This window comes from Erpetoichthys calabaricus, chromosome 17 (genome assembly GCF_900747795.2).
Source record: "Erpetoichthys calabaricus chromosome 17, fErpCal1.3, whole genome shotgun sequence".
Taxonomy (NCBI): Eukaryota; Metazoa; Chordata; class Cladistia; order Polypteriformes; family Polypteridae; genus Erpetoichthys; species Erpetoichthys calabaricus.
The window spans coordinates 46,596,387-46,620,239 of NC_041410.2; the positions used below are offsets into that span (position 1 = coordinate 46,596,387).

The following is a 23,853-nucleotide window of genomic DNA, read 5'->3' on the forward strand; positions in this document are numbered from 1 at the left end:
GGTTTCCTCCCACAGTCCAAAGACATGCAGGTTAGGTGCATTGGCGATTCTAAATTGGCCCTAGTGTGTGCTTGGTGTGTGTGTGTGTGAGAGTGCGCACCCTGCAGTTGGCTGGCACCCTGCCCAGGGTTTGTTTCCTGCTTTGCGCCCTGTGTTGGCTGGGATTGGCTCCAGCAGACCCCCATGACCCTGTAGTTAGGATATAGCGGGTTGGATAATGGATGGTAAAATTGTGACGAGGCATAGATCAGGGCAAGGAAATAAAACCATTTCTAAAGCTTTGAGTGTTGAGAAGCACAGTGACCTCAATAATTGTGAAATGGAAGATGTTTGGAACCACCAGATGTCTTCCTTGAGTTGGCCATCAAGCCAAACCTAGTAACTGGGCAAAAGCAGTGTTAGTCAGGGAGGTGACCAAGAAACCAATGGTCACTGTAACAGAGCCCTTAGAAGTCCTCTGCTGAGATGAGAGAACCTGTCGGGAGGACGACCATCTCAGCAGCACCCGATCAATCAGGTTTTTATAGTAGAGTGGCTAACTCCTGCTTGGAGTTTACAAAACATCATTGAAAGGACTCTGAGAGCAAGAGGAAGGAGATTCTGTGCTCTGAGAAGGCAAAGCCTGAACTTCATGTACTACGTTTGGAGTAGACTAGGCACTGATCATCACCTGCCTAATAGCAGCCCTACAGTGAAGCGTGGTGGTGGAAAAATCATGTTATAGAGGAAATGAGAAAAGTTTGAATGCTGCCAAATACAGAGAGGTCCTTGAAGAAATCCTCCTCCAGGATGCATCTGACCTCACATTGGGATGACAGTTCACCTTTCAGTATGACAATGATTCAAAGCATGCAGCCAGGACATCGCTGGAGTGGCTTTGAAATAGGTTTCTGACTGAGACTTGTCTCTTGAGTGGTCCAATCAAATCCCAGACCTAAACTCCATAAAACATCTATGGAGCGACCTGAAGAATTCAGTTTACAGATGTTACTCATCCAAGCTAACGGAGTTTGAGAGGATCTGCCCAGAAGAATAGGATAAGATTCCCAAATTGAAGTGTGCAAATCTTGACGAGACCCACCCAAAAAACTCAAAACTATAATTGCTGACAATGTGGCTTCTATAAAGTACTGATTTAAGGGTCCGAATCCTTATATGAAGGAGAGATTTTAGTTTTGCAATTTTTAATAAATGTGCAAGCCCTTCTGAAAACGTGCTTTCACTTTGTCATTATGGAATATTTATCCATTTAAAATTAAATCTACAGACCAATAAAGTTTGGAGAAAGTGAAGGGGTCTAAAAACTTCATGAATCTACTGCACTTTTCCATGTCCTGTCCTTTATGCTTATTTTTCCAAGTCTACAGTATGCAGTAAGCCAACCATGAATGTTATTGTAGCATGATAAATTTATGAGTGAGAATGCCGGTCTTATTAAAAGAATTTTCATCACTTAATATAAGTAATCAGCTGAAGGTCTGCACAGATGCATCTTACTTTATGGATAGAATTGTGTCCCTCATAACTCTTTATGAGCTTCTTCTTGATTTGGAGCTGGAAGCCAATTATAGGATGAAACGCCAAATCTTATTTAATATTGGTGTTCAAATCTCCATCTATAATGGCTATGTCACTGTAATAATAGCTTCTCTGCTCTACTCAGTCTCTATTCTTTGTTCCCAACAGTAAAGTTTAAGTTCTGCCCACCAATTACTATCCTCTAATGGTGGTCTCATCTCTCCAAGCTGGGGAAAACATTTTTCTTGACTGGCACTTAAGTAAATAAACTAGTTTCAAACCTTTAACTCTAAGAAAAAAGTAGTACGGTTATATCATTACTGATCAGACAGAGCATTGTTCAGAAGTCTTGAGGATCTTCCTGGTGAGTTTTGGCAAGCATGAGGTGATAAGACCTTATGGTCTTACTAGTGAAAAGTGCATTCTGCCCTCCTGCTCTTCTACTCCTTCTCTTTTACCCAAAATCTCTTTTAGAAGACCAAGATAAAATAGATAAGTATTGTATGTTGTTTTAGAGATATTTTTGATTTGGAGATATATTAGCAAGATAGCAACTCTTGGAAGATCTGACTTTCTGTTTGACAGTATGCCATTGATTGTGGTTGAATGGCGCCACATAACGTTAAATAAGTGTAGCCCATTCCAGGCTGGCAGCCAACTGACACTTCTGTTGAGGATTTTTATCAATTTCTGTTTATAATAGAATGATGTGCCTTTAGAGCCTGTGTGTTGAGAACTTCTCTGTGTGGTAAGGGCCATATTTAGGAAGATATATACTGGGCAGGGTGGTCCTTATACCGGCCTGATTGTTCTCCAGAGGGTTCACACATACATCCCTAAACATCCCTTTAGTTTGATTAGGCATTTAAGTTTTTCATTTAAGAACAATGTTTGATTAGTTTTCTCACCAGATATGTTGGTGGCCCATTTTTTTCTTCAGATTCTTTATACTACTACAGCCTATGAAATTATGGCTAAATTTGCTGAGAAAAGTATGGAGTAATACTGAAAAGCAGAGGGTGCATATAATAATTCATAACTCTGTGCTCACCATCGGCTTCCTCCATGAAAGCAGGGCTGAGATTTCTGTAAGTGGTGTGTGTAGTACATATTGGTTATGCTGACTTGTATGTTATTGTTTTTCTGTATTTAAACATTTACATGTACAGCATTCTTGCATACCTACATAGGTTAAGTTTGTATTCAGAGTTTTAGAGGCAGTAAATCCAGTAAAATGAGTTTCTTTTGAAACACAAACACCCAGAGACAAACTACAAAACAAAGCAGAAGACCAAACATACAATTCTTTATACATGATTAAGGACTTGACAGAATATTCTGGTGACAGAAAGAAGCTACAGGCAGCAACATTTGAGCCATCCAGGCTTGGACCTTTATCTGAGTCAAGTACAATACAATACAATACAATTTATTTTTGTATATCCCAAAATCACACAGGAAGTGCCGCAATATGTTTTAACAGGCCCTGCCTTCTGACAGCCCCCCAACTCTCTAAGAAGACAAGGAACTAAGCAAAAAAAACCCTTGTAGGGAAAAAAAATGGAAGAAACCTTCAGAAAGGCAATTCAAAGAGAGATCCCTTTCCAGGTAGGTTGTGTGTGTAGTGGGTGTCAAAAAAGGGGGTCAATACAATACAATACAAAGAAGAAACGCAAGTAATCCTCAATACAATATAATAGTGCGATAGAAATATTACAAGTACAGAGCAGAATTTAAAAGTAGATGATCTCACATAATGCAATTTGGATTCGTTCAGAGTCCTGGAGACCTTAGCCATTAAGCTGAGTTCCCTTATTGGCTATTCCACAATTGAGTCAGTGCTGGGCCAGCCAATCTGATGAGAAGACCCCTTTACCCGATGATTCCTGCGATCCTCCATCAGAGATGACTTCACCTTAGCCAAGTCACCTGAACTCATCAACAGACAAGAGATGTCATAATCCTGTTATACCAGAGACTCTTCTTCAAATGATGTGCTGCCATCCTGTGACTTAATAGAAATTTGTTTCACAAAGTTTGTTTGTCTAATGATCAAATGTTTTTTTTTCTTCTGTCACCTTTTGTGAGATATGTGTTTGTATAGAAGTCTTAAATAGTTTAAAAAAATGTTTTTGAATGAGCTTATGCCCTCAAAATCAGAACTACGGCCACCCATTTATATCGTACTATAATATACTCCATAGAATAATGCAAACATTTAAAGGAATCTGCTGTTTAAATATAGTTCAGAGGTACAACAAGAGTGGAAGAAATATCTAAGAAAGTCTAGGAAAGTAAGTTGAACTGGTATGGACATGTGAAGAGGAGGCAAAAGAGTGATAGGAATGGAAGTTCAGGAGAAGAGAAAGTGAGGGAGGCCAAAGCAGAGGTAGATGGAGAAAGTAAAAGAAGATCTGAAGGAAAAGGACTTGACTAGAGAGGAGGTGCAGGGAGGAGCTGTTCGGAGAAGATTGATCAAGCACATCGACCCTACATAGAAGAAGGAAAAGATGAAGAAGAAGATGACGACTTTAGAAATATAAGCATTATTTTACCTTTGAATGTTTTCCTGGCAAAACAGCATAAGGACACCAATTATCCAACATAGGTAACAATTTAAATTAGAAATGCGGTCATGGTAGAAGAACATTATGATAGCCACAAAGTACCAGGTGCCTTGTATGTTGATTTTATGGATAGTCCAAGATTGTAAATAATCCCGATGGCATCTTCATTGGCATTTCTTGCCTTCTTTTGCAATGTGTTTGATAGCTAATTGCAATCTGGTCTACAAACCTGCTTCAATATACATGTAAACACAAAACCTGTAAGGGAGAAATGAATATCCTACCTATAAAGTCCAGTGCCTAGGAGATGCTAAGTGCAGTTTGAAGTGCAAACACACTCAAATCCATCTTTCCCTTTAACAGGCAGAGGGTAAAGGTCTGGGGGTTTTTTGTTTATAGCAGTGTTTCAAGTGGGAAAGAGTGGTAGTCTTGCCAATGGAAGCAATCCTGTTCCCATTGTCAGCTTGTGAAGCAGTTTGATTATGTCTGCTGTAGTCTTTTGTGAGTTTCATGATTGTGAAAACACTCCTTTGTGGCCGGCTGTTTTAGTAGGGTCTTGAACATCTTACAGCTGTTAAATCTAAATTCATATGTATCCACAATATATCTATGTCTAGTCAACCATAGAAAGATAGAGTGAGAGAGACATATAGTACATTATTTGTTCCCAAAAGTGAAATTTAGCTTCTTAAGGAAGGTCAAGAAATAATTTAACAAACAACTTGGCTGAAGATGCGAGTGAGGCATTATAAAGGCATATTACTATAAATATGAAGGAAGGCCAGTAGTTTCCTCACGTATTTCTGTTGAATAATTCATTGGCTGAAAGTCCTCAATGCAAGAGTGTCAGATAGAGGATGTGCAGCATTGTTCATAATAGCACTCACTTTAGTCTTCATTCTTTGTTCCATTGCTACCTCTAGTAGGTCCAGAGAGCTTCCCATAACTGAGGCTGCCTTCTTAACCCTTAAACTGTTGGAACCGGCTATAGTTGGTTCCCAAGGCAATTTGCCAGCACACCGGAGCCAAGTATATTCGGCAACATACATTCATTGAAGTCCACAAACAGCTAAAGTTGGTTCCCAGTGCAATTTGCCAGCATGCTGGAGCTGAGTATATTCGGCGACGTACATTCATTGAACTCCACAACCAGCTATAGTTGCTTCCACGTGCAATTAACCAGCACGCCGGAGCTGATCAGTCCATGCCGTACATTCGTTAAGCTGGCTGCTCATGACCACTGCTACTAGCAAATCAACACCACTGTCCCTGGGATTCAGATGCTGCACTAGTCTAACCTGCAAGTATCAGCATTTACCTCTAAGTGCTTCTGTGCAGCCAGTTCAACCACAGTTGGCTCAGTGATTTATTGAATTTCATCAATGGCATCAGTTGCACCTTGTACATATTGTTCCAGTAGTTTTTTAAATAGTTTTTACAGTTCATTGGCAGTGTGTAAAATGATCAGTGTTGCAGTAATTGTGATGTTCTTTGCACAAAAAAAAAAATATGCGTTCCATTAAAATTTCACTTTTTCTTGGTGAATTGTGATGTTTACTTAAAAAGTGCAGCAAAAAAGTATTTGGTGTCCACAGGTGCATTAACCCCCAAGTATGTGGCAGTTTAAGGGTTATTCAGCTTGTTTATATGGTGGGCCGCTCTTAAAGTGATGTTATTGACCCAGCACACCACGCTGGCTATCACAGAATTGCAGAACATGTAAAGTATGTCTGGACCCACATTAAATAAACACCGTCTCCTAAGAAATTTGTGTTTCCAATTATTCAATGATGGCTAGTAAAAAGGAATTCTAGATATTTCTATAAGATGCTGTACTTAGTAAGATTCATTAATGAGGTACTTTTCCCTTTGACTCTACTGTATGGATATCCCAGTTTGAGTTTTCTGTATATTTTGACTAGTAGAAATTCAAATTAGAAAATATCTGTGATTACATTTTGACTATTTCAAATGTAATTGCAGATATCTTTCATTATATGTAAAATCAGTGATATCTGTAATAACAGTTGAACTTGTTAAAGGATTTAGATACTAGATAATTTTAATAGTAGATCTTTTTGATTCAAACACATTTACAGATACATTTAATTCTAATAGTGATGTAAACCTACAGTACAACAGGACGGATCTGACCACATCTTACTGCCGATTATAAGCCTGGGATTGACAGCAGCAGCAGTTCTCTTATTGAAGCCAGGAGTTCTTGTATCTGTTTAGGAGGAGAAAATATTTGTTTATTTATAATTTTTTTAATTTCCCTATACATTGTGCTGTATAAATAATTTGTATGTGATAAGTAAAATATGGTTTGATTTAAAAGCATAATAAAATCTTTTGATTTTCTCAGAATGTTCCTTTGCCATCTTTGCCAGTCTGTAATTTAAACTGATTACGTTGCCAATGTCGCTTAAGAAATCAGAACTGTTGCCATCTCTATTTATTCTGCATTGTTCTTTATTAGTTTACATGTCAGATTTGCTCTGACAAAATTATTTAGCTGGGAGTTAAAATTGTCATTGCAGTTTATACATTCACTAATAGTGTTCCAAGAAATGTTTCCGTTCCTGTATGCACCATCATCATAACTGTGTTATCCATTCCCCAGGAAAAATGAAACGGCTTGCAAAATGCAAACCTTAATTACTACTAGGATATAATATCCAGGGTTTAATGTTTTGAAATGTTGGAAGAAATTACCCATTGTTGTGTTTCCTTTTTCTAGAAAAGCGCCTTTCTCGAGGAATTTCCCATGCAAGTTCAGCCATCGTCTCTTTGGCAAGATCCCATGTTGCCAACGAGTGCAATAATGAGCAGTCACCACTTGAGATGCCAATTTATACATTCCAGCTTCCTGACCTCAGTGTATACAGTGAAGACTTTCGAAGTTTTATCGAGAGGGACCTGATTGAACAGTCGACTATGGTTGCCTTAGAGCAAGCTGGTAAGTTTGGGAGATCGGTATATGCCTAGACATTACAAAATTATGTTAAACTTCTGCTGCATCGATTTCATCAATGAAAAAGTTAAAAACCCCTTTCTGTTCAAGGTTCATATTACTTGGCTTGTCTGAATGGGACATGTCCTTTAATTCAGGAATACACTTGGTGGCTTTTATCCTCAGAGCTGCAATGTCTCTTTTCTAGCTTGATGTCAGCACCGTGTGGTGTGACTTGTGCCGTACAGAGCTAGAGCATAACATCACTCCAAACTAATGTTATAATAAGGCTACTCCAGTTTTAGTCCCACCACCCCAAGGTGGACACCTGAGGCTGAAAGGCAACTCCACATTGGCCCGGTGTGAGTGGGTCTATCAGTTAGCCTGTTCTGTAATGGGGTTTGGGGTTGTTTTTCAGTTTGCCACCAGTGCAGCCAGGACCTACGTCAGTTTTGTGTCACCCTGAAGTGGATATGGAAGGAAGGCTGATGGGATGGAAGTTTTCAGAATACTTAGTTTGTCTTTGAAGTTGCTTCAGCAACTTGGTTGAAGGAGGAGAATATTGTGGACCTGCATGGCGTGACCTTCTATTTTTCAGGCAACTTTTCTTCCCACAGTATGTTCCAAATATTATAATATAACTGGAATATTGTTGTCTTGTGTTACCCCGGACTTCATTTTTGGGTGCTCATTAAACCATTTTGTGGTGATGTTAATTGAAAGGTGTTATATAAAATAATGGTTGACAGCAGTTGTTGTAATATACAGTGATCCCTCGCTATATCGCGCTTCGCCTTTCGCGGCTTCACTCTATCGCGGATTTTATATGTAAGCATATTTAAATATATATCGCAGATTTTTTGCTGGTTCGCGGATTTCTGAGGACAATGGGTCTTTTAATTTCTGGTACATGCTTCCTCAGTTGGTTTGCCCAGTTAATTTCATACAAGGGACGCTATTGGCAGATGGCTGAGAAGCTACCCAACTTACTTTTCTCTCTCTCTCTCTCTTGCGCGGACTTTCTCTGATCCTGACGTAGGGGGTGTGAGCAGGGGGGCTGTTTGCACACCTAGACGATATGGACGCTCGTCTAAAAATGCTGAAAGATTATCTTCACGTTGCTACCTTCTATGTGCAGCTGCTTCGTGAAGCGACATGCTGCACGGTGCTTCGCATACTTAAAAGCTCAAAGGGCACGTATTGATTTTTGACTGTTTGTTTTTCTCTGTCTCTCTCTCTCTCTCTCTCTCTCTCTCTCTCTCTCTCTGCTCCTGACGGAGGGGGTGTGAGCTGCCGCCTTCAACAGCTTTGTACCGGCGGTGCTTCGCATACTTAAAAGCCAAACAGCCTTATTGATTTGTTTGCTTTCCTCTCTGTTTCTGACAGTCTGTGCTCCTGATGCGCACTCCTTTGAAGAGGAAGATATGTTTGCATTCTTTTAATTGTGAGACAGAACTGTCATCTCTGTCTTGTCATGGAGCACAGTTTAAACTTTTGAAAAAGAGACAAATGTTTGTTTGCAGTGTTTGAATAACGTTCCTCTCTCTCTACAACCTCCTGTGTTTCTGCGCAAATCTGTGACCCAAGCATGACAATATAAAAATAACCATATAAACATATGGTTTCTACTTGGCGGATTTTCTTATTTCGCGGGTGGCTCTGGAACGCAATCCCCGCGATGGAGGAGGGATTACTGTATTATGTACACATAGTGTATATTAGCAGCAGTTTGAAAATGGAGACTTTTAGAAAAGGACAAAGCCATAGCATCCATTTTGTTTTCAGCTATATTTTGTGCTGTAGTAAAGTTTCCACCTAATTACAGCTCTTGTTAGAAGTATTCCCCCACTTGAAAGTTGTTCACATTTTATTGTAATACAATATTGAATGACTGTGGATCTAAGTTGGATTTTTTTGCCACTGATCAACAGAAAAAGATTCTAACGTCAAAGTGAAAACAGATCTGTGCAAAATGGTCTAAATTAAACACAAATATAAAACCTGCAACAATTGATCACTTAAGTTTTCACCCCCTTCACGTCAGTATTTAGTAGAATTGCCTTTGGCAGTCATGACAGCCTTGAGTCTGTGTGCTCAGGTCTCTCTCCCTATCAGCACTACACATCTCCACACTGCCATTTTTCTTCATTCAAGTGAGGTTACATGGGGATCGTGATTGAACAGCCTTTTTCAGGTCCAGCCACAAATTCTTAATTGGATTGAGATCTGTACACTGACTCAGCCACCCGGGACATTAACATTGTTTTTAAGCCATTCCTGTATAGGTTTGGCTTTATGCTTGGTGTCATCGTCTTACAGGAAATCAAACTTTCTACCAAGGCACATATTTCCTGCAGACTGCATCAGGTTCTCCTCCAGGATTTTCCTGCATCATCAACAGCCTTCCAAGGCCTGCTACAGGGAAACATTCCCACGTCGTAATGCTACCACCACCATGCTTCATGGTGTATTTTTAAAAATGTACAGCGTTCAAACATGGCTTTTAGAATTGTGGCCAAAAAGTTTAGTTTTATTCTTATTAGACCATAAAACCTTCTTCTAGCTGCTTCAGAGTCTCATTTGTGCCTTCTGGCAAACTCTAGCTGAGCTATCATGTGCATTTATCTTGTTTGCCACTCTGCCATTAGACTGCCACTGGTGTCGTACCAAGGCAACGATTATTGTCTGCAGAGTCTCTCCAGTCTTAGTCACTGTATCTTGTAACTCTTTCAGAGTTTTCACAAGCATCTTGGTGGCCTCCCTCACTCATCATTGTCTTGCACCATCACCTTGTTTTTCTGGGTGCCCTGCTCTAGCAGATTTTCCATTTCTTGATGACCAATTTAACTGGACTCCAGGAGATATTCAGTGACTTGGATGCCTTCTTTTTCTCCATCCCCTGACTTGTACTTTCAATTCCCTTTCATGAAGTTGCTGTAGCTGTTCTTTGTCTTCATTGTGCAAGTTAGTCCACCTCAAGCTGGCCCTTCCCAATCAGTTCCTGTCATTCTACACTTACACAAAGATTGTTGTAGACGCAGAACACACATGAAATGTATGTATTCCAAATAACGATATATTATTTACCCAACACAACTAAAGGCACCTCACTCCCAGATAAAAAGACCTGAGCTCTGAGAATACTGTGACTGACTTCAGCTCTGTCGGGAGAGGGGGAGGATGGGATAGCAGACTGCTCGCTGCCTGCGCTGATCAATCCATTTGCAAAACAAAAGACGCTGATGGAGAGGTGCCAAAGAATTTAAGGTGGCCTGGGATTACAAGTTTTTTTGTAGGCTTCAGGGATTCTAGTGTTAAAGCCCCAGACAGGTGGCCTCCATTGAACTAATTCTGGGAATTCTAAAATAATTTGCCTGCACTGGTAATGATTTAGATGTTGTTATATCAAAGGGGATGAATACGACTACAGCCATTTATTTTTGTGTTTTATATTTGTAAATAATTTCTGTCAATTTGTAGAGATCTGTTTCTAGTTTGACATCAAGGAGTCTTTTTTGTTGATCAGTGTGGAAAAAAAAGACAAATTAAACCCATTAGCATTCAATATTGTACGAAAACATCCGAAGGGATGAATACTTTTTAGAGGCACTGTATGTTTTTTGTGAATGCAAAGGGGGTGCTGTGTAAAACATGAGGTGGCTATATTTGTAAAATAAAGTATTTCATACAAGCCAAAGCATTTTGTTTTTACCATATTCTTTTACATGGGATGTTCTGTTGCCATGGTTACCAGTGAAGCCTCTTAATGAAGAGAACAACTCCCAGCAGTGTAATAGGCATAGACCACCTGTCTCCAGATGTAAGAGTGAGGAAAGTCCCCTCTCATTTGCACGCCCTTGTGTACCCTCTGCCCATCTCTCCACACATTTCACTTTATCAAAATACACCTGGCATCCCATATCCTTTTCTTCAATGAAAGTCTGTAATGTGCACTTTAATCACAATGTCTGAATGGTTTGATTTGCAATTTTAAGCTGTGGAGCAGAGGGGTATATCAAGAAAAAAACTGTCTTTGTCCCAAATATTATGGAGGGTACTGTATATGCATGATGTAGGTATTAATGGGTACATATCTGTAGTTTTATTTTTTTAGGGGCAAAGTAATGAGTTGTCATAAAATATTTTATTATATGCAAATGTCCACAATACACGGGGCTTAGAAACGTAACCCTCATGTAAGATGATAGTCTACTGCATTGTGATTCACATTTTTGTAATTAAGTTTCATTTGGCTTCTAATTCGAGTTATCAAAAACTCTGTCTGTGGCATCTTTATTTCCATGTAAATGGAAGTTTGATGATGTAGTCAAAAATTCTCTGATTTTGATTGTAGGATGTTCAAAACGTTGAGAAAAGTTGATTTTAGCATGGTGTGTGTGGCTGCAGAAAATCAAAATTGATTTTCACATCTTAAAATTACAGTTTTCATCAGGAAACTCTGCATTTTTTTTGCATTGTTCATTTTTATTATGATTAGCCTGAATTTTTTTTTCCAAGAAGCCTCATAGGATAACCTGGCAAAAGTTCATGTTTTCCACAAGTAAATCTCTTTTCATAGTGAATCATGAACACCATGTCCTCCTACTTGTGGGGCAAAATCTGTTAGAGTGATGCCATCCTTGAGCTGAGATTGCAGTCCTCTGGTATACTTTGTGCCTAATAACTGCCCTGTGTGTGTGCATTTTTTTTAAACCGTGGGTATTAATAGGTTGTGTAGAGCTCTTGGATGACTACATTCCAGCAAAGATCAATTTCTAAGATATCCACTTGAATGTAGAGACCAATGTACAATGATAACTCCTGAAAAACTTTCTTCAAAGAAGTTGCATCATACTTATCGTGTTGCACAGTTCCGGCCTATACTTTTTCTTCCAGTACTTCTCTCCATATCCTTCAAAAACAGCTTGATCTAAGGCCAATGATAGCTGGAGTAGCAATTGTTTCATTTAACCAGGGTTTTTGAACTCTGCTTCAATTAGTCATTTAGTCATTGTTGTATGGATTTGAGCATGAAAATATGCACACACTAAAAAATAGAAATATGTGTATACCAAAAAAATCCAATTTATAAAACCTGGTGTAGAAACATTTCTATGCAACTTACAGTACCCTTTATAACAATAATAATAATTCATTATATTTATATGAATCGCATTCACCTTGTACTGTAAATGTGCAGTTGTGAACGTGCCTCAATGCTGCAGACATTCATTGACTGGTAGAACAGCCTCCCTCCTGACGTGCTGAGACCCTGCCATCTGCATTCACTGCGTCCTGGAGGTCCGGGAATTGCGTAAGATGACAGAGTCTTAGTGAGTAGCAGCTATTACCTGGCACATATAATGGCACGATTGCTAATTCAACGATAAGTACTGAACATTTGAAATACCAAGGTCTGCCAAAGCTAGTTTGCCTCAAAAATAAATGAGTCACGGGTTGACTGAGACTATGGACATGTGATGTTTGGCATCCTCATCTTTTGCAATCCACATGACTTAAGTGTTAATGGAATGTAACAGCTTATAGTTAATAAAAGCGGCTTCATTCTCACTAGATGCCCATATTGCAATATAAGTGTGGTAATGTAGAGTACATTAGGAGAACTGGACCCTGCTGCATATTGCCTGTTTATATTGGCAAAGATATGTTATGTTTAATGTATGTATACCCATACCATATGCAAACTGAACATAGAGCCCCCTTGTAGCGAGCTCCCCTTTTGTTGGATGAGGAGCCCATCACACACAAAATATCTCCTACTCTTAGGAAAAAAATAATTCTATTTAGGAATGGAAACCATAAGAAGAAGATGAATTGAACTTTGTGAATTTATGCTTGTGAAATAATCACCCAATCAATCTTTTCATCAATCACAAAAACAATATATATTATAACTCAAACAACAATAAACCCCCTTTTAAACAATTCCTATAAACACTATACCTATACAAACCCCTTGAACACTCTAATATATTACCCAGCATTCGGCGCAACAGCAAAGAAAGCAAGAAAGCCAGAAGGAAGGAAGGAAGGAAGGAAGGAAGGAAGGAAGGAAGGAAGGAAGGAAGGAAGGAAGGAAAGAAAGAAAGAAAGAAAGAAAGAAAGAAAGAAAGAAAGAAAGAAAGAAAGAAAGAAAGAAAGAAATGAAAAAAGAAACATCCTATTTCTAAACAACCCACCTATCTTCACATTTACTTAAATTTATGTTACATTTATATATACAGTAAATAACAAGCGGACGCATACATACAATCCCCGCAATGTACCCCAGTCCCTTTTATATTAACTTTGTTTAAAAAGTTATCTTCACTCAGCCAGGGAAAACTGCAGTAACTCTAGCGACCAATCCTGAGGTGATGCTGCTGATACTTTTACTGAACTTATAGATAACAAGAAGCGATCTCACCGGCTTAGTGTCAGTTCTTTTGAGGAGGGATGAAAATCCGTCTCACCCAGGAGTCTCCGCGCTAGCGTTCATCCATGGCCGACAAGACAAGAACGTGAACTCCGAAGGTCCTTTTAGGTTGAAAGGAAATCCTATCCGTGCACCCAACAGTCCTTATTCCAGAGTCTTTCTTGCTTACTTTACTGCTTGCAGCTCCTTGTTATATGCCTTCCCAGCTCCTTCTCTCTTGTACACCTTCCTCTCCTTCTTTCTTGTTTTTTTTTTTCCATACGCGCCTCCTTGCCTTTTTAAAGTCAGTTAACCTTTACGTCACACCAACGTACCGTTTAGCAAGGACCCACAGAAGTAGTTTGGCCCCCAACTCCCCTTAAAGAGATATCCCCAGTAAGTTATTCTCTAGGACCCCTCTAAAAAGAAGCAAGAGGCAGATCCAGCTAAAAAAGTACACAAAATATAATATGTGACAACTGTTACACCCTCAGTCAGCAAATGGCTTTCAGCACAGCTGACATGATGGACTGAAGCTTGGCTGAGATATCCCAGAGCTATTGGCCAGTTCCCTGAGAGGTGACAACAAGTAGCTGATATACACTGACAAAAACAACAAAGTTCTTAAGTGAAAATGTGCAGCACTAGCCCTCTTTAAATAGGAACTGAAATACATTTCGTGCCTCATATTCAAAACCTTTGAGGTTTAATATATTTGTCACTTTTACACACATTATAATAATGACTCCCTTTATAATTCATATCATCAGGCCTTTACTTGTAATATAACAATACATGTGAGGCGTCATTTAGCTGGTTTGGCTGCATTTCCCTACTTTATCAAGGGTGTCCTCATGTTCCAGTTTCTCTGAAATGTTGCATACACATGGGTCAGAGTTGCCATACATATAAGCATTTTCCCCCCGTCAAGTTTTCTTTTATAGATAGTGTCATGCACGTGTGCTTGGGAAACAGCTTAAGGGCTCTGCTGATGGTAGTTACCTGCTGAACCAGGGGATGTAGGACAGAGGACTGACAGCCATTCCACCTCTGATGTCACTTCTGTTGTTTGTCCTCCTGGACCCGCCCCTTCCTCACTGAAAGTCATATGGACCAGCAGTTTGGCAATCTTGGAGTTAGCTCTGTTCTGAGCTCCAGTCTGAGAAGACCACTCTGCATTGATTGTGTGTTTTCGTTGTTTAACTTTGCTTCTAATTATACGGAGTCTCGTCTGTGGTGCTATAATTCTTTCACATTATTTTGTGTCCCTTTACAGTAGATAGACAGACAAATTTCCCCTGGGAACAAATCAAGTTCTTTTTACATAAGCTCTTTTAATAAATACATAAATATACAGACTGTGGTGGGCTGGCAGCCTGTCCGGGGTTTGTTTTATTGCCTTGCACCCTGTGTTGGCTGGGATTGGCTCCAGCAGACCCCCGTGACCCTGTAGTTAGTATATAGCGGGTTGGATAATGGATGGATGGATAAATATACAAAAGAAAAACCAGTGAGAAATACAAGGCTACTGTAAAAGGCTGCCTTGACGTTTGCGTATGCATATTTCAAGTGTCTTTTTTGCGTGCACAAGCTTTATAATTGAAGCCCCATGTCTATTGACTTGCAAAATTTTTGCACAAGTAGTTTTTGAGTTGCATAATTTATATAATTATACATGTAAACACATATGGAGCCTCACGCAAAAAAAAAATGTATAAGTGAAGATAACTGAAAGTTTGTTTATCCTACCAGAGCACATGCTGGATGATGAACAGAAAGAAACAAACACACCTCAGAAGATTTGTAAAGGTTGACATTGTAGCAGACAAAAGCCCCAGCTAAGATTCCCACCACTCTTGACGGTGATTTATTTCTTTTTTTCGGTGGGGATCCCAGGAACGCACCCAGCCTTGGCCCAATGCACACACACACCCTCACAGAGACAAAAAAGCAACCAGTAATAAAATAGATATTAAAGAATGTATTAAACAATAATAAATGAAATATAACTATACAAACTACAACAATCCCAGTTCCCTTCCGACGATTATACAATAAACACAAATTCAACAATAATAAATTACTAATAAAAAACACATACAATGAAGTCCATGAAAAACAGCAAAGGATGTAATGAAATAATGGAGGTAGATAGTCCAGAGATCAGCACTCTGTATATGAATGTAAAGATCAGTCCTACTGGTATTTCCTGATAAGATGATGACATGTGAATGGGATCAGAAGTGCTCCTTTCTTCGCAGGATGACACCAAATCCTCAGACAGTCCTCATGCAGTAGGAAGATACCAGACAGTCCATACACCCAAAACAAGAGACGATCCAGGGCAAAACAAGAATCCACAGGAAGCAAAACGGGAAGGCAAACGGACAGGCAACTCCAGACACCAAACACAAAAGGCTTCCCTCCCATGTAGAACTGGCCTTCCTTTTAAATGTCGCGCTGGCCTCCTTGTTCCCCGCAGCCCCTGCACCCTCAGCAGACGACCAATCAGAGCCACGGCAGAGACTGCTGGGAGTTGAAGTTTCTTTACCCAGTAGCACTACTACAACGTGGACAGAGGCATTAAGCCACCTCTGTGACAATCTCTCTAGCTGTGTTGCTCATTTACTTTATTTGACCCAATGTGTTTAGTTTCAAATGAAATATTATTGAAATAATAACTACATGGGCGGCACGGTGGCGCAGTGGGTAGCGCTGCTGCCTCGCAGTTGGGAGACCTGGGGACCTGGGTTCGCTTCCCGGGTCCTCCCTGCGTGGAGTTTGCATGTTCTCCCCATGTCTGCATGGGTTTCCTCCGGGCGCTCTGGTTTCCTCCCACAGTCCAAAGACATGCAGGTTAGGTGGATTGGTGATTCTAAATTGGCCCTAGTGTGTGCTTGGTGTGTGGGTGTGTTTGTGTGTGTCCTGCGGTGGGTTGGCACCCTGCCCAGGATTGGTTCCCTGCCTTGTGCCCTGTGTTGGCTGGGATTGGCTCCGGCAGACCCCCGTGACCCTGTGTTCGGATTCAGCTGGTTGGAAAATGGATGGATGGATGGATAATAACTACATTTATAAAACGCTTTACATCGGGAGGGGAACCACTTCAGCCACCGCCAATGTGTAGCACCTACCTGAACGTTATGACGGCAACCATTATTGCACCAGTACGCTGTCCCCACATTAGCTATTAGGTGGTGAAGGGATAATAGAGTTAGAGACAGGGGATGAATAGGGGGCCAGAAGGATTAGGCCATGATAAGCAATTAGGCAGCCTACTCTTTTTGAAGGATGCCGAGGGATCATTAATGAGCACAGAGAGTCAGGACCTCACTTTTACATCACATCCGAAAGACAGCGCCATTTTTACAGTGCACTCAATGCACTGGGGCATTGGGGTCCATGCACAGACCAAAGGGTAAGTGCCCTCTGTTGGCTTCACCAACAACTCTTCCAGCAGCAACCCAATATTTGTCCAAGGTGGTCTCCCATCCTACTACTGACCAAGCCTGAACATGCTTAGCTTCAGGTGAGTGACCTGTTCTGCAGTGCAGGTGGTATGGAGTTGTTCATTTGATTTAATTTCCTGTTCATTTCACTCTACATTTATTTGTGTACATAATATTATAACTTAATGGAATTGATTCTACATTATTGCACAGTACAATTGTGATTGCACTGTATTGTAAAATCTGTAAGTGTTTTTCTGCTGGCTCACCAGTGTAGTTTACATGGAACAACCATATGAACCATTCTATAACAATTTTTTGGGTTTACATTTACACATGCCTGATTAAATCAGAGTATTCTGCACGTTTACCCAAATCCAACCCCCACTTGCTTAATTTTTGGAGGTAGGTGTGAAAAGTAAGCAGGCATTTTTTAACTTTTGATACAAGGTATTACCCCACTTTGAGCTGGATATTACATCGGTAACACTGGGCACAAGACATGTACCCTCCTCTAATACAGTCTCTTGTTCACTGCAGGACATACCCCCCCCCCACACACACACACCCCCAAAATCTTTCACTCATTTTGAGCAATTTACGTTTTTCCATTAACGTAATGTGCATGTAAAATGATTACATTCAATGCTGTAATGACAGCTTGGTACCAATTGAATTCATCAGACTGCCCTGGCAGATGTGGCAGAACACTGTTAGATCTCTCATTACACTCATTAACAGCGCTGAGCATCTGAAGCTTTGTTGTCTGTTTTATCAGCAAGAAATCAATCTCATTCTGTGAGAGTAGCCATATGTTTAAGATCACCGTTCATAAGAAGATGGAGGGAACATTTAGGCTACCCTATTAAAATTATATCAGCTAGCTCTGGCATATTAGTCAGCTTTGGCAGACAGATGGCAATTATGTATTTGTGCTAAATCAGCAAAAAAAAAATTACAATTACTGAAAGAGACAGTATTATAAGTTCTCTGTTATGTGATGATTAAACATCTGGGAGGAAATCAAACCTGAAATTTTCAGGAAGTATAGGGAATGATGTTTTTTCCAGATATTCCATTCAAAGTAATGATATTATAGCATACATAATAGTAAAGATGTGAAAAAAACAAACTATACCATTTTCTAAGGCTATAGTGACCTGGGGGTCTGGAGCCTATCGATGCAAGCATATTGTGCAAGGCAGAAACAATCCCATAGATGGGGCTCCAGTCCATTGCTTACACACCACACATTAGGTCAATTTAGCATCACCGGTCCACCTAACCTGCATGTCTTTGGACTGTTGGTTGAAACTGGAGCATCCGGAGGAAACCCACACAGACATGGAGAGAACGTGCAAATTTCACGCAGTGAAAATCCATGAAGCAAACCCTGGTCAACTTTACAGGAGCACCACCATGTGACCTACTAAATAAATCAATTATAATAAACATAAAATGTGACTCTCAAACCTGTTTAATCCAATTCATGATGGCCATGTTTTGTTTCTTGCATAGTTTGGTTCTGTGGTTACCGATCGGGAGTGAGCAGGCCTGCGTTGTCCTTGCATGCCAGTATAAAAGGTCAGAACTGTGCACTCCCAGGTCATTTGAGATTGAATTGAAGATACTTTAGTGTGTGGTATACGTTGCTGTATTTTTGACCTCTGATTTAAAGGCTTCTCACTGTCAACTTTAGATTTCTGATTTAGGCTTTGGGTGAAGATGGGACTGATTCTTGGTTTTGAATTTTCAATCTGTTTCTGAGTACATTTCATCTCCCAATACCTATTTAAATAAATCTTTGTGCATTTGTATTAATGATACTATCAGTACAATACAATACAATGTATATTTGTATAGCCCAAAATCACTCAAGGAGTGCTGCAATGGGCTTTAACAGGTCCTGCCTTTTGACAGCCCCCCAGCTTTGAGTCTCTAAGAAGACAAGGAATAACTCCCAAAAAAAAAAATGGAGGAAACCTTGGGAAAGGCAGTTCAAAGAGAGACCCCTTTCCAGGTAGGCGTGCAGTGGATGTCAAAAAGAAGGGGGTCAATACAATACAATGAACAGAAGAGGACACAAGTAATCCTCAATACAATATAATAGTAAAACAAAAATATTACAAGTACAGAGCAACATTTAACAGTAGATGATTAAACAAATCCAAATCGTATTATGTGATGAGTCCTGGAGACATCAGCCATTAAGCTGCCTGCCCCAATTGGCCATTCCACACCTGAGTCAGTGCTAGGCCAGTCAATCCAATGAAAGGACCCCTCTACCCAATGATTCCTGCGATCCTCCATCAGGGATGACTTTACCTTAGGCAGGCAAAACCACTTGGCAGGTGGGCAGTGGCACCAAGTGCCACATTTGAGTATCAAGAAGATAAACAGAATAGGTGAGGGTTAGTAACAAATTATAACTATCATATTTCTTATGATTTAGTGCTAATGACCAACAACAGAGATGCAGTCTGTACAGTTAATCGGCAGCTCTAGTCAGGGTGTACTAAACTGAAGTAGTGAGTCTTCAGCCGGGGTTTGAAAGCTGAGACTGAAGGGGCATCTCTTTGAAAACCACTTAATTCATTGTTTTGTTGGAAGTGTACAGCATTTCACTTATCTTATTATCCACAATAAAACTGAAATACTTTCTTATAGTACATAACATGTACACTAGGACCCCCATTTATGCTACTGAAGGGGGGCATGCTGTGGCCACTGTGGGGGACCGGGGATTCTCTCTCCCCACAGGTCTACCCGCTCATGACAATGAGGGGTGAAGTCAGTCCACACCACCTTGGGCTCTAAATGGGCTTCATCCGGCACAGTTGCTAAAGATTCTTTTTCTGCATTCCCACTTGGACTTCCACCCTGCTGATCCTGGTGCAGCCAGTGATGACCTGGCTGAAAGGTTTCACCAGGAAATTGCAACGATGGAAACGTGTTATCAGGGCAAGTGGAATCCATCAACGCTGGCCTACACTGAAATTAGAAAACTCGGGTGCTGACTACAACTGAAAATCAGCAGCCAAACATTTTTAGCTCAGTTGAACTAATGAAATGTGTCAGCATCATTTAGCAATAAAACACTGTAAATGGAATAAAAGTTAATTGCATGTTTCTCAAACATTCTACTGCAATAGAGTCAGTCTAAACTCATATTTGTGTTCAGCTTGAAGCTGTTTTTCCTAATCGCTGAAATGGTTTCAGGAAGAAAAACATTTGGAATAAATTTGTTGTTCGGTGCTATCAGTATCTAGATAAAATAAAATTATGAAGGCCACTCTGCAGGAGAATAGGACAAGCAAGCTAGAACATGCATGGATCAACGTTGTCAGGACAAATATATCTTCCTGTATTTGATACGGTGCCTTCCAAAGTAAGTTTTATTGCTAATTTCTTTGAAGTACAAGTAACATTACATTCATCCATATTCACAAGGCAGTTTAAATGAAAGATTCATGGGGTACCAATGCCTGTCCAGGGGTATAAGTTTATTTTAAACATTGTACTCTTAATAATTAAGTGCATAGAGTAAAGATATCAGGTGTAAAGGACAACGATAAAGAGTTGAGATGCCAAGACGGGCAGCCCATTTAATTGGACGTAGCAAAAGTAAAACCACACACAATTATTGCAACGTTGTCTCTGCAGACATGAGTTCAAACAGAACTGCCAAAGATGGCGGAGTTTCAGGCTTTCAGTCCACCCGGCATTAAGAGGTGAGTCCAGGTGGACAGACACCAGAAGTAAAGTCAGAGGTGTTCTAGCCATCAGTCATCCAATCTGCAAAGGGAGGAAGATGTTAAGACACAGCACCAACCCCTGGTGCAGCGGTAGAATTACATCCATTAGAGCTCTTCAGCTACCGCTTATTAAAATAGGAGTAGTGTTTTAAATAGTATATTAAAATAAATATTAAAAAATTGGGAGTGGTCTCCCCTAGACTTTCTCGTATACTCAGATATGTGGATGGATATTTGAGGACTAAACCAAAATACAATAATTATATTTTTATATTATGTACTTACTGTATGTATTGTATACATGTATTATGTATTTCCATCCATCCATTTTCCAACTCGCTGAATCCGAACACAGGGTCACGGGGGTCTGCTGGAGCCAATCTCAGCCAACACATACAACAAATCATATTTAATTAACTAATATATTGAACAATTATTATAAAAGTAAAGTTGAATAAACCTCACTCTGCAGCTGCATGAATAAAAAAAAAATTGAGTATGTGTTCAGGTAAAGTACCACTTCTGGTTAGCAGAAACAACCCAAAAGTTCATAGAAATCCATGTTTTGTATCTAATAATTTTATGGAAAATTTGATTGACCTACAGTATGTGAAAGTGTATTCATGTTATCATGTTTACATATACACACACACAGAGATATAATTTCAGAAATGGTATTTTCAGATTCAGGGAGGTCTAAAATGTCAAGATTCATCAAAATCTCGAATTAGAATTTTTGGAGGATTCTAATACTTTCACTATACTTCGTATACGAGAAACTCAGGGAGGTCTAAAACGTCGAGATTCATCAAAATCCCGACATTGAAATTTTGGACAATTGCAATACTTTCTCCTATACTTCGTATATAAGAAAATAAAAAGAGAGGAGGTTTAAATATCCATCAGCTACATAGCCTATATCTGTATGCAGGATAGAGTCCAAGTATAACGTTCTTTGAATTGTTTCGATTTCCCTTGTGTAAACATTTGGGTGTTTGTGTGTGTGTGTGTGTGTGTGATCTGGTTGTGTGTTCATGAAGCCATTATGAGTTTGTGCTTTCCTCGCATTTCTCCTTCTTCGTATCATCAATTTAAGTAGCACTTTGAAGACTTCACATCACAGGACACACACACATGCATAGTGAGTTACACATACTCGCACACAATTTGTAAGCTTCGGGCAACATGACTGTTTTGGCCTGTTACGTCAAGTGATGTTTTACCACAAGGTATCATTTTGAACAATGCTAGATTGATTAGGAACAATCTTTTACAATCTGACCAAGATATTCTATTTGTCTTTAGCACTGTGCAACATCTTCTTTTTGGCAACAGAGACGTTGCAACATGAATGTTAAACTGGTCTTAGGAGGTTTTTTTTTATATATATGTCACATTAGGGAGCTGACAGCATTACTGTTGTTAAATTTAAGCTGCCAGCTTCTTACGAGTATTGTATTTCCTGAATTCTGTTAATAGTTGCCATATGAGGCAACCTTTTCCTGCATAATATGAAAATGTCTGTTACGTAACTCTTTAACAGATCCCAGTGATTATCATATCTTTACCATCAATTTTCATTAACCCTAAGCTTATTACTGTGGCTTTTCTCTTTCTCATCAGGTCGTCTGAACTGGTGGTCTACCATGTGCACGAGCTGTAAGCGTCTTCTTCCACTGGCTACAACTGGGGATGGAAACTGCCTTCTGCATGCCGCCTCGTTAGGTGAGACCATTGCAAAGCATCATTAGCTCCTTATCTTGGACACATGGCTAATTACAGGGTTAAAACAGGATGCCAGTCTAGCACTGGGCACATTAACAAGCCCCCACATTCCCTCATACAGGACCAGTTTAGACTCACTACTCAAACTAACACTCACATCTTTGGCATGTGGGAGAAAAAGCGTAACATCTGAGGAAAATCCACATAGACAGAGACATGAATCCAGCTTCACTTACCGCCTCTTATGATAGCACAGTGTTAGCATACCTGTTTTTATCACTTCACATTTATACTGTATAGACATTGACACATGTTCGTTCCCTTACAGCTCATTGAAAAGTGCTGTCTGCCTCCTTGTAAGTGATGAAATGAAAAGCAATTGTCCCCTGTATACCTTCATGCCTTTGATATGTGATCGAGAAAAGCAAAGCAAGTGTGAAAAGAGATCAAGTGTTTCTTATTGTACAAAGATTTTCTAATATGGCCTGGACACATTTGTTGGTACCCCTAGAAAAGATCATAAATAACTGGATTTAAGCGATTTTTCAAACTCATTGTTTTCTTTAATTAGTATCACATAGCGTATGTCTCCAATCGTGTACTCGGTCATTCTGCCGATTAGAATAGAGGAAAGTAATCCCTCTGCTGTTTGGTCTCATCATGTGTCCCACATTGAACATGGACCAGAGAACGTAAAGGAAAGAATTGTCTGACGAGGTCAGAAAGAAAATGTTTGACAAGCTTGTCAAAGACAAAGGCTAGAAGACCAGCTCTAAACAGCTTGATGCTCCTGTGACAGCAGTTGCAAATTTTAAGAAGTTTAAGGTCCAGGAGACACCCTCCCTGGATGCAGTCACAAGGGGAGAATCAACACCAGAAAGGGCAGAAGGACAACTTCCAAGGAGGTACAAATTGAACTCCAAGGTTGAGGTCCATCAGTGTCTGACTGCACCATTCATCACTTTTTGAGTGGCGGTGGGTTCAATGGAAGAAGACCCAGGAGGACTCCGCTGTTGAAAGAAAAACATAAAAAGCCTATGTGAAATTTGCGTGTCGAGAAGCCACAATGCTTCTGGGAGAATGTCCTTTGGACAGATGAGACAAAGCTGGAGCTTTTTGGCAAGTCACGTCAGCTCTACTGTATGTCCACAAACGAAAAAAAGTTTCCAAAGAAAAGACCACCGTACGTACTGTAATACACGGAGGAGGCTCGGTTATGTTTTGGGGCTGCTTTGCTGCATCTGGCATGTGGTGCCTCAAGTCTGTGCAGGGAACAATGGAATCTCAAGACTATCAAGACATTCTTTAGTAAAATGTCCTGCCCAGTGTCAGAAAGCTGTGTCTCAGACACAGCTAAATACACCCAAGAATGGCTAAGAACAAAACATTAGACTATTCTGAAGAGGCCTTCTATAAGCTCTGCTTTAAAATCCTCTCGAACATATATCGGAAGAATTGAAACATGCCGTCT

The 23,853-nt window shown here is 39.9% G+C and overlaps 1 protein-coding gene across 1 annotated transcript in view; it reads left to right on the forward strand.

Annotated features, from left to right (window-relative positions):
• Positions 1-23,853, forward strand: part of otud7a (OTU deubiquitinase 7A) — a 523,825-nt gene that overhangs the window by 358,880 nt on the left and 141,092 nt on the right. The window contains exons 6-7 of the mRNA XM_028823137.2: positions 6,829-7,047; positions 22,281-22,382. Of these exons, the coding sequence (XP_028678970.2) occupies positions 6,829-7,047; positions 22,281-22,382 (321 nt within the window). The remainder of the gene's footprint in view (positions 1-6,828; positions 7,048-22,280; positions 22,383-23,853) is intronic.